General features: G+C 43.2%; 1 protein-coding gene across 1 annotated transcript in view; it reads left to right on the forward strand.

The window, feature by feature from the left end:
- The window catches only part of kif26ba (kinesin family member 26Ba), a 107,024-nt gene that overhangs the window by 27,984 nt on the left and 66,420 nt on the right, over positions 1 to 12,620 (forward strand). The window contains 1 exon segment of the mRNA XM_032560925.1: positions 4,458 to 5,141. Coding sequence (XP_032416816.1) covers positions 4,458 to 5,141 — 684 coding nt within the window.

The following is a 12,620-nucleotide window of genomic DNA, read 5'->3' on the forward strand; positions in this document are numbered from 1 at the left end:
GTAACTGTAAGATTATGTAGGTGGATAAGGAGTGGGAATATTGATAGCTTTGTACTTCAACTCCTTTAACATTATACTTCATACTGAATGTATTTTTTCTTTATATTCATAAAAAATAAATGTTTAAATAAACCTTTCCAGCAATTTCTATATTTAAACTGCTTGATTGCATCTAAAAACAGGGTTTCCTCTCAGTTTTATCTTTATTGGCTTTAATCCAGTATGTGTTTAATGGACTATTAAACACAGGGTCACAGAGGGGTCACAAAGACCCCAATGAGATTAAATGTACAGCAACCAGCTCTGTGTCAGCTCTATTTTCTCTTACAGTCGTTTGCATAAATATTCACACACCTTCAAACCCCTTGTAATTTTTTTTTTACAAATAAAAACTTAGAAAATGCCACATCTACAGTATATTCTGATACATGTGAATAAAATCCAGTCCATCACACTGAGCTGCACAATTAATTTAACTAAAATCTGTTCAAACCATCATGTGGAAATAGAAACTCTGACACGCCGCTACTCTTACTTTAATGGGAATATATTTAGATGCTTGAATGAAAACTTTTCCAAAGAAAAATCAAGATATCCTGGTACATCTAGCACCAGGTTTGACCTCAGTCTTCCTCGTACCAGACTACTGTTTTGACTGGTTTGCACATATTACAAGGTACTCTTTATCTCTATACACCACCCGCCCACACACACACACTGAGGGTCCTGCTGTGTGCGTGTGTGTGTGTGCATCTTGTGGTTGTGTGGTTTGTTTATATAGCCGAGGAGGCGGCTCTCAGATTAAGAAGGGGTATTTTACGATTAGATGAAGCGTTGCTTTGTATCCACATCAGCACTCAGACATGGACAACTGGGTACATTGATAGAGAAAAAGTAGCAGATTTCTTTTAGTGAGAGAGACTCATTCATTCAGACACTATAAGCTGTTCTTTCAGCAGATTGGATGATGTAGAAAATAAACAAGTAGTGGCGCAAACTAACAGAAAAATATCTCCAGACGAGCTGAGGCTTAATAAATCACATCTAATTCTCTAAAGGTTTTGCTGTGTGTTTCTGTCAGTCATCTGTCTTTGCGTTCTCATATCTGCCTGTTTTGTTCTGCTGGGAAACGTCCATCACAGGCTTAATAATTGGTGGCACATATACACACATGTGATCAGTGTGGTTATAACTCATGTATTGAATAAAAGTCAATAAACGGACAGAGCCAACGCATCACTTTGATTAACATCTCACTCTGCAGATTCTTTCCTGCGCTCCTGGACTGAACCGCAGAGATCTCAGCTCATTCAGGCACTTTGAAAAGGTTTTAATGTGAACAAGATGAAGAATGGAAATAAATTACATTTATTTGGGTTTGGGGAATATGCTTCTTCAATAAAATGAAGTTTAGTGGAGAAAAATAGTAAAAAAAATTCTTTTTGTTTGACGTAGCATAAAAGGTGCAAAAACCTTTGAATACTCTTGCAAGAAACAGTTTGATGATTTAGGAACACATTGATTTAACAGACTCACTGTAAACCCATCTACAGTTGTATAATACTTTACAGTCAGCATTCCTATTTTTAAATAAAAAACCTTTTTTCTACTCAGTGAGTTTTGTCAGATAAGCTTTTAATGCTTTGTGGAAACTGCAACAAAAATATTTTTTCACTGAGATCAGAAAGGTTCAGACTGTGATTCGTATCTGTGTTTGTGCTTTTGCTTGTTAACTTGGAGATTTAGCCCAAAAAGGGACGGCAGGAGATTTAGAGCAGCTTTGTTCTGGACAAGTGGTTCCAATTAGTCTGGAAACACAGATTCTGCACGCTCAGCCCTCGCTTTACTACCACTATCGACTGCTTCCTTTAGTGCAAATCCATGAGCTCACTAAAGGTGCATTACATTTATTTACATAAATGAGGTGCTACAAGACAGAATTACCACCAACAGAGCCCCTCCATAAAACTGCAAGTCAAGCTGCAGTGTAATGTTTAGCTGCTTAGCTTATAATCTTTGGAAAAAGAGTTATATAATATTTCTACAAAGGTTGTATTTTTGACATTTTACTTGCACAGTCACACTGTGACTTTATAAACAGTGTTTAAATGCAACATGCATACTTTCAGACTTACTGTGGATAATTATTTTGCCTCAAACAATCAGAGTTTGATCTGCAAAGGTTAATAAATATGTGCAGGTTCTGAATCTCGTTTGCTTTAAGATTAATTCTGCAAAAGCACAAACTTCACTTCTATAGCTTGTTGTGCGCAAGGTAAACGAACTTTCATTTTTCACCCACTGCCAAATCTCAATTTTCAAATCCAGTCTGCAAATCTTTCTGGACTTTTTAATCTCTTCTATCCATTGAGTGATGTTTAGTTTGGACAGCCTGCATAACGTGGCATCAGTTATTTTTATCAAGTAACTAAAGTGAGATTGCCATCAAATTCAGTCCAAACTAACATTAGTTAGTGGAAATCCTCACCAGTGGACCAAACAAACATCTCTGCAGCGACACTGAATCCCTTCTCCTCATTTTAAATCCATAAACATGAACTAAAAGCCATACAGTGCTCTTATGTTTCTCTAAAAGAGGATAGCAGCGTTATAATCCATAGCAAGGTAAAATCAAAGGTAAATAAATCCAACTAGGCTTTTCCAGAGCTCTTTAAGCTGCCATCACATCGTTTCTTATACTGCCTCATATGTCAAGTACAGTTTATTTTGGTGACACATTTGAGCAACAAGGCAATTCAACGTGCTTTATACGATAATAAAAGTCACCATCAAGAAATACTCAAGTGTTCCAGTTGTTATTAATCGAAGGCAGCTCAAACAGGTGGGTTTTTATCTTTCATTTAAAGGAACTCAGGATTTTTGCATGTTTCTGGAAGTTTGTTCTAGATTTGTGGTGCACAGAAGCTGAATGCTGCTTCTCCATGTTTGGTTCTGGTTCTGGGGACGCAGAGCAGAGCAGAACCAGAACCAGAACCAGAAGCAGAAGCAGCAGGTACATTAGATTTTGATGAAAGGAATAGAAGATGAAAACATAAATCCTAAAATGCCTAAGAATTATTTTTCATGTTCCACTCATCTAACTGTCGTAGCCAACGATTACAAAACAAGCAGTTGTTTAATCTGCTCTGTTCTTGAAAAGGTTAAACATGCTTGAGGATGCCAGAAGAAGAAATGTCACCTTCATTAGGGAACTTCCTCTGTATCACACGGCCTTTAATGGAAGAAAATGTGTGTTTTTGCAGAGTCTGAATGTTGCCTTTATGTCTTCAGGTTACACATCTAATCAATAAATTAGAATATAATTGAAATTTTAATTCATTTCATTAACTCAGTTCATTGAGTGTAATACATTATGTAGGTAGATTAATTAATTAAGCACAGACTGATGTTTTTAAGCCTTGTTTTTTTTTAAGCCTGATGTTTTTCCCACTTACAGTCAATGAAAACATTTAAAATATCACATCACAGCCATAAAGAAAACGTTTAATACAGAAATGTTCGGTATGCATTTTTGAGTTTATTTAATATGAAAGTATCTGCCACAACCACAGTTAAGCATGCATATTTGTGTATTTTCTAAACATGAGTGATTGCTTTGTCTTTTATATTTTAGTTCATATCAAATATATGAAGGTAATAAGCAGAAAATGTGAAAGTTTTTCACATTTAGAAGCAGTTCATGTAAAAATGCATTTCTCTTCCTCTAACATTAATCTTTCAAGAGTTTTTATTACCTTTATCATGTTGACAGAACATTTTAACTTTTCTTTTTGTAATTACCACCTATAGTTAGTTCTATATAATTAACCGTTAAATTATCACACCATTCATTTTCATTTTATGCTTCCATTTGGGTCTCAACTTATTCTAAATACAAGTCTAAGCACTTAAAAAACACCCAGTTGTTTTTGGCACCTAAGTTAATATTTTTTGGTGTCTAGAAAATGAGTCATTTCATAAATTTCTCAATTGTTAAGTGACATTCAACTGGCACTGTGCTGTTACTTAGCAACCCCAGTCAAATCCAGGTCATCACCTAGCAACCCAGATGGAGCTCCAGTATGTTTGGTCAGTTGGTTTTACCATTGTATGTGCTGTACAATGGCTGCTGGAAAAGACAAGTATTTTGTTGTTGACTATTCAGACGCAATTTGCTGCATTCTTGTTGGTTGTGCAGGAGGCTCTAGTAATGCTTTTCAAAGATATATGCATCTGTTTGCATCCATTTTGAGTGTGAATGTAAAAGTTGAGTTTGGGGGGGCCATGGCCAGAAGCAGCATATTTGGCCCTAAAACAAGCTCATTCTGAAGCAATCAACAATAGGCAGAACTGATCTGACTAAAATCTCATTGTCCATGTTTTGAATAGACCTGTCCTAACCTGTTCGATGAAGTATAACCTTTAATCTAACCCGTTGGTCTTCATCTCTCCTCCAGGATCCGTCCTTCTCACTCCTCCTCCACGACAAGCTTCAGGTGCCCAACAGTTCTCGGCGTGCGTGGAACGAGCGCGACAGTCGATGCGATGTCTGCGCCACTCACCTCACTCAGCTCAAACAGGAAGCTGTGCGCATGGTCCTCACCCTGGATCAGTGGGATCTGTCTCCCACTTCTTCGCCTCCAGCTCGATACGGATCTCATGGACCTTCAGGACCAGTAGGCGCCTCGGGACCGCCAGGAGTTCCAGTTTCACGTGAATGGGCTCCTTCGGTTCTCCCGTCCTCTTCTGTGACTGCTCCATACACTCCTCACTCATCTTCGCAGTCTCCTTCTCCGAGCCCCAGTCAGACCCCGACACCAAGCCCGATCCATGGACAATCCACCCCCAGTCAAGGGAGTCCCTCAGGGGCGCAAACGTCCAGCTGTGGTCCCACAACTCAACAGCTCCAAGAATCAGGACACAGACTGGGATCCAAACCCAGCTCCTTGGGTCTGGGAGCGGGAGTGGACCGAAGGAATGGCTCCCCCAGCTCAGGGAAAGCCGGTGCCCAGCAGCAACCAGTGAGCAGCGTAAGCAGTCCCAGTAATAACGGTGGGGGAGCGGTTCTGAGTGCAGCAGCTCTGCAGGCCCATCAGCACCAGAACCGGACTAATGGAGGAGTCACTCTGTATCCATACCAGGTAAGGCGCTCACAAATGTAGGTTTGTGTTTGGAGGCATTAGCTTCTCCTTCACACAAAAACCCTTTCTAATGAACACATTAACATTGTTACTATGGAAACCTATGTTAATGTGGCCAAATGATTGATGTGAGCAGCATAAACAGAGAAAACTACAACACAGGCCTGTCATGATAAATTTTGCTGGATGATAAATGGTCCCAGAAATTATTGTGACAAGTGATAAAATTGTTGTTTTGAAACCATTTTCAATTAATATATTGATAATGACATAGTGTAACTATGTAAGTGTAACTACTTCTGTTCGTCTCAGATCCAGTAGGCTGACTTCAGGACAGACGTACTCAGGTTCACTGTATTTATTCTAACAAAAGAGAAAATCAAGTTGGTGGTTAACATCAGTCCAGCACATTCTGTCCCTATACATTAAATAAAATACAATAAATAACCCTAAAACTACAAAGCAATAGCTCCCAATGAGCAGTTGGCAGCAGTTAGTATTTGTTAAATTAAACATAGCTAAAATGGGCAACCTGGACAGACTGGCGACCTGTCCAGGATGAACCCCGCCTCTCGCCCGGAACGTGGGCTGGAGATAGGCACCAGCACCTCCCGACCCCACTAGGGACCAGGGTGTTAGAAAATGGATGGATGGATAAGATGGGCAATATTAATAATAAAAACATATACAAAATAGCAAAGTTACTCATGAAACACTGTATATAATTACATTTGTCTAAAATCTATGTTAAAATATAATACTTGTAAAGAAAACACAGAGCTGGTCCTAAGTTGCAAACAGCAGCAGAAAAAAAGGGGGAGGAGCCGTCAGTTACTGGTTACTACGGTAACCACCAACCGCCAAGAGCAGCGTAACAGAATTTAAAGCACCGATAAATGTCTTAAAAAACCAACTTGTTGACTAAATGAAATCACATATGTAATATTGTTAAAATAAAACCCTGCTACACATATACAACTTAGATACATTTGTATAAGTTCAGCTGGTAAAAAAAAAAAAAAAAAGTGTATAAAAACTTCAAGCTTTCAGATTTTATAATCACATTTAAATAGGAATGAGAGGCCTCTCCACTTAGATTAAAGCTTTCAAGTGACTTGAAGGACTCGAAATGACTAGTGGAGCATGTAGATGTTTTTTGGGTGAGACAGGAAGGGAGGGAGCGGGAATAAAGGAGCGGGAGGTAGGAGGGAGAAATAGCCTGAAGTGAAGGGTGGTCTAGAGGTGTTTATGGGTGGAGGCAGCAGCTGAGACTCCGGGGGAGATCCAAAAGTTACAGATGTAATAATTCATACAGTGATAATTAGAACTCTGGGGACTCTATGACACACAGCCTCAGTACCCTTTCACTCTTTTACTCTCTTTTACATTCCCTCTATACTTATTCACGTCTCTTTTTCTCCCTCTGCTTTAATATTTCCTCTTTCTTATCATATGGACAGATAGTTCAGAGTTTTAGATGGCAATTACTTCAGGATGGTCACTGAAAAAAGCCAATTCTTGTCCCACTGCTCCAAAAGGACTCCATCTGAGACACTAAGTATTTTTATTTTTAACTTCGTATTTTTTGTTTAATTCTTTACGCTGATTTTTCTCAATGTGTTGCGTGTTTATGTATTTGGCGTCCATTAAAACGCGCCCCAGTGAGTGTTGAAGGGCGCTCGTGTGTCTCCATTGTGACTTTGACAGTAATGGTGTTTCAGCAGGAAAAAAGGAACATGATAATAAATCACTCTGCTCTAGGAGGGGGAGGCGATGAGTCGAGAGGTGATCAAAAGATGGGAATGCTGAGGAAAGACGAGGATATGAAAGATTTGCGGTGTAGAAAAAGAGGACGAAGAGGCTTGAAATAGGAGAGACAGTAAAGAACTGCTTCTGAGAGATTTAATGCAATTTGAATTTGCCAACCCTAGTTTTGCAACTTATATGTCTTGGCTCCTCCATGATGTATCCAACATTTGGAAGTCCAAAAATACTATAGGAGCATAATGTTCCAGCACTGTTTCAGATAGTTTTATAACTGCAGATTAAAAAAAATAAATAAGCCAAACAAAACTCCTTAAAAATTTTCAAACTCTGTAGCAAAACAAGAAAAATAAACCCAAATTGTGGGATTGATAGATATAAAGTAGTAACATTCTGAAGATGTGTTTTTCTAATCTACTCAAGGATCCCTGCTGTTTGCAGCCATAACTCATAATAAAATCTTGCTGTGTCAGCAGTGTAAGAGGCAGCAACCAACATATTTTATGTTTATGAGAAGTTTTATGATCACACAAGGGGTGCAGGGCAGGTGGAAAAATTTGCCCATACAATTCAGGGATGATTTATAACTACAACCTGTCAAATTTTGTTAATAAGAGCAATGCAAGGTGCATCCTGCCTTTGTTAAATATCTGCTTTGTATTACCTCGAATAAGACACATATAAATATGCAGGTAACATTAATTTTTCTATATCAAGAGTTAATACAATAATACATGCAGTATGCTACATGTTTGACAATTATTGGTAACTGTAAATTAAAGGAACCAGGACTCTAGACTATCAACAGATCGTACAAAACCAAATACTTCACTGCCTGGTTAGTTCAAAATTAGCAAGAAAAGATTAATTTACTTCACCAGTGGTGCCAATAATGTGACAAAACCTTCTGGTCCTCACCATCTCTATGAAAACAGATTCATGTCCCTGAATGTGTTCTTGTGGGATTTTATCAATATTTAGATTAACTCGCTTTAAAGGTTGTTTGCAGTGACTCAAAAAAGTATCCCCTGGTTATTTTGGATGACAAACAACAAGCGTATCCATGGCGACACATGCAGGTGTATTAGGAAACAAAGCATGGATAAAAACAGTGCAAAGGGAGGTGAAGGTAGTTTTCAAATAAAATGTGAAACTTTAAAGAATAAAATTGAAACCAGATGCCGTTTCAAATAGCTAAAGTTTAGTTAAAGCTGCCAAACATTTCATACACCGATTCGGAGAACTACTCACTGCTGACAGTGAACCTCATAGCCAGTTTGGATCTAATTAGGTAAGAAATGTGTCAGTGTATAAGGAGAGAGAATTTTACTTTTTTAGGCAAGTGCTACCAGCCACTAGTTTAAATCTGAACACCTGCAATCAGCCTACAATATGAATCCAGCCTGGCTAACACAGTAAAATGACTGAGTGCATCTAGATTACTTTCAAATCTAGACGCAGATTGCATGTGGTAAGACATTTTCTAAGCTGAAGCCTTAAGTTTATGGTTCAAACATAGACTTCCACTTCATATTTGTGATGCATTAGTAGGCTTAGACCTAGATCTAGTGCCAGCAGCAGCCTGGCAATGAAAACATAAACAACCTCAGGAAATCTGTGCAACTCAGAAACTTAATTTTTAAAAAACATTTCTGACGTTTCTTCTGTAACAGAAACAGGAAGTTAGCTGTACTGCTGCAAACCCCCTGTTTGCTGTGGTTCTGTTAGATAATCATATTTATATGTTATGCTTCATGTTAAAGAGAAAAAGAGCACATAATCATATGCTAAATATTACTGATTTGATTTGTCCGGGACAAACTTTGAGATGAGGTCATGTTAGGATTCATTTTGGACTGAGAAGAGAGAAAGCCCTTTACCTCAATAATATAGAGAGAATTAGCCTCCATACTGTGCAGTCTGGATTTTATTTTAACATTTAAGTCATGAGCATATTCAAAACAATTTTTTAGAACAAGCTGTTTGTAATTTTTCATTTATCTATGTTTTTTACTTGCTCCCACCTTCACAAACTGTTAGACTCTGATTCCTTCTGAATAAAGTGACTGTTTCTTCTCTTCCTGCATTTAGCAAACGGGAGCACATACATCTGTAGATACACAAACAGACAAGTTTTATCGTTACCCTTGAAGCACAAACTACACCAGAGACAGGTGAAGAGAGCAAATGCTGTAGGAAATGGTGGCCATGTTGTTATGAAGATGAATGAGGGCATTTTTACCACCAGTGTGGATGAACGATGTCCTGTAAAAGGAAGACTGTCAGGATCTATGTTTTTGGGGTTTTTTAAACCGGTTTTACTTCCTCTAGAAATCCTTCATGAATTTAATCAAATCCCAGCCAATCTCTGGACCAGCTGACCAGTGAAACTGTCCTCATCTACTTTGTTTTTGAGCTCATTATTTTCACTACGTTTGGCCCTGTGTTTCCTCACGTCTCTACTGTTTCTGGTGCTTCTCTGCTGCTGCTGTAGCTACATTTCCTCATGTGAATCATTAAAGTTTCATCCAGTGTATAACCCAATTTACCGGAAGATATAGACAGCAGCTCAGCCTTTCCTGTGGGGAAATCTGAAAGGACCAACCTTAATGACCTCATGAAGACAAACACAGGAACAATTACTTTAATGAGTAAATAATGTTATATTCTCTGTTTGTGTCATTTCTCCGACCAGGTTATATAGCCTCTTTTCTTTGTGAAAATCCAGGCTATAAAAGTGAGCATTCCGCTAAAATCTGGTTTTAGTAACCAGTCCGTTACAAAAGTATAAAAAAACTGATTTAAATGTAATAAAATGGAGCCGTTTTAAATACACTCCAGAGCTGTAAAGTATGGTATGTTACTGGTGTTGGTGTAACTCACCAGTAACACCAGTAACCAGTGTGGCATTCTGATACCAGACTCAACCATTTCAACAAGCCAACAACCATCATGAAAGCAATTTGAGCCCTTCAACAAAATCACAGGCTGATTATTTCCGTGATGTAAATAAATAATTGAAGTAAAAGGAGCCCTGAGCAAGTTCTGGGTGAAAATTCCTTCAAGTAAATAAGCAAAATTGTTGGTAGCATATTTTTGTGTTAGAAATTTTTTTTGGTAAAATTCAAATTGTTGAATGTTTGCTTTTCATGATCATCAATATTAAGATAAACACATAAAATATTTGTAATGAATCTGTAGTAAGATCCCAAGATGCATTTGGGTATATTACTGCTTTTTTTTTTGCACACAAAAAAAGTCTTGGTGATTTTGCACTTTTATACCTGCCGACCATTTATTTAGAAATCAATACAAAAGCTTTTCTGCTGTTCACTACAAGCTCTTGTCACCAGAGAAATTGGTCCTGAGAGAACAGATAATAACCTCTAATATGTTTTGAAAGATTTACTGTATTTCTTCTGGCACAAAAAAAGGCAGACCAAGGACAGATGTGCGGTGAGTAGAGTCGCTCTTTTCTACACTTACTGACTACTGCTATTTCCCTTAGCAACAACAAGCTCACACATCAATAAAACAGTCAACTGATCGCTGTCAGGATCTGTGTTTATTTAGAGTTTTCTGTGTCCTTAGTCTCTTCGTTGTCCTGTCCTCCCCTTGATTGTTCCCAGGTGTGTCTCGTCTCTGTGATTACCCTCCCGTGTATTTAACTCCACCTGTGTTCCTTGTTCCTCGTCGGGTCCTCGTCAATGTTAGCGTCTATGTTTCGTCAGTGTTTCCTTGTGCCTGCTGCTTGTTACTGGACTTATTTACAATTAAATTCATCATCACATTCATCATTCCTGGGTCCGCTGCCTCTGCCTCACCACCTCACCCGCACCACTTCATGACAGAAGGACCCGACCATACCGAACGGTGAGGCTCGCTTGGTAATGGACGCAGCTGGAGTGAGGTTCCCTCCCAAAAGGCGGAGCGGACCGAGGCGGAGATCCGGCAGGGAGGAGAGGGAGCTGACTGAAGCCCTCGCCGACCTGCAGCGGGAGCTATTCCGGGGGACAAGACTGGTGTTAGCACCCCCCGGATACGGCCCCCGTAGATTCCTTCGTCCGGGAAGCCAGCGACGTGAGCCGCCGGTGGAGCCGGCCCCTCGTCGCTTTCCGGAGCCGCCACCTCCGCTGTCTGCCCGGAGACAGCGACGTGAGCCGCCGGCAGACCCGGCCCCTCGTCGCTTTCCGGAGCCGCCACCTCCACGGTCAGCCCGGAGACAGCGACGTGAGCCGCCGGTGGACCCGGCCCCTCGTCGCCTTCCGGAGCTGTCACCTCCGCTGTCTGCCCGGAGACAGCGACGTGAGCCGCCGGCAGACCCGGCCCCTCGTCGCTTTCCGGAGCCGCCACCTCCGCTGCCCGCTCGGAGACAGCGACGTGAGCCGCCGGTGCACCCGGCCCCTCGTCGCTTTCCGGACCCGCAGCCGTTTCCCAGGCTTCGCTGCGGCTCGCCCCCGCAGCCGTTTCCCAGGCTTCGCTGCGGCTCGCCCCCGCAGCCGTTTCCAAGGCTTCGCTGCGGCTCGCCCCCGCAGCCGTTTCCAAGGCTTCGCTGCGGCTCGCCCCCGCAGCCGGTTCCCAGGCTTCGCTGCGGCTCGCCCCCGCAACCGGCCCCGAGGCTCCGCTCCGGCTCGCCCCCGCAACCGGCCCCGAGGCTCCGCTCCGGCTCGCCCCCGCAACCGGCCCCGAGGCTCCGCTCCGGCTCGCCCCCGCAACCGGCCCCGAGGCTCCGCTCCGGCTCACCTCCAGCCGGCGCACCCGAGGCCGAATCAGCCGGCGTTCCAGCCGGCGCACCCGAGGCCGAATCAGCCGGCGTTCCAGCCGGCGCACCCGAGGCCGAATCAGCCGGCGTTCCAGCCGGCGCACCTTCCGAGACTCCCAGTGTTCCTTCCGAGACTCCCAGTGTTCCTTCCGAGACTCCCAGTGTTCCTTCCGAGACCCAGACCCCCAGCGTTCCTTCGGAGACTCCCTGCGTTCCGACCCTGACCCTCTGTGTTCCTCCAGAGACTCCCTGCGTTCCGACTCAGACTCCCTGCGTTCCTCCAGAGACTCCCTGCGTTCCACCCGAGACCGAGACCCTCTGCGTTCCACCCGAGACCGAGACCCCCAGTGTTCCACCCGAGACCCTGACCTTCTGCGTTCCTCCAGAGACCCTGACCTTCTGCGTTCCTCCAGAGACCCTGACCTTCTGCGTTCCTCCAGAGACCCCCAGTGTTCCTCCAGAGACTCTGACCCCCAGCGTTCCTCCAGAGACTCTGACCCCCAGCGTTCCTCCAGAGACCGAGACCCCCAGTGTTCCGACCGAGACCCAGTCCCTATCCGTTCCGACCGAGACCCCCAGTGTTCCACCCGAGACCGAGACCCCCAGTGTTCCACCTGAGACCGAGACCCCCTGTGCTCCGACCGAGACCCTGCCTCGGGGGGCTCGTCGTCGCCGTCTGTGGGCGGCCCCCGGGACTCATCATCGCCGCCTCCAGCGCCGCGGACGGCCGCCGGACCGCCTCCGTGGTTCCCGCCTCCAGCGCCGCGGACGGCCGCCGGACCGCCTCCGTGGTTCCCGCCTCCAGCGCCGCGGACGGCCGCCGGACCGCCTCTGTGGTTCCCGCCTCCAGCGCCGCGGACGGCCGCCGGACCGCCTCTGTGGTTCCCGCCTCCAGCGCCGCGGTCGACCGCCGGACCACCTCCGTGGTTCCCGCCGCCGCGGACGACCGCCGG

Source organism: Xiphophorus hellerii, chromosome 4, assembly GCF_003331165.1.
Source record: "Xiphophorus hellerii strain 12219 chromosome 4, Xiphophorus_hellerii-4.1, whole genome shotgun sequence".
In the NCBI taxonomy this organism is placed as follows: domain Eukaryota; kingdom Metazoa; phylum Chordata; class Actinopteri; order Cyprinodontiformes; family Poeciliidae; genus Xiphophorus; species Xiphophorus hellerii.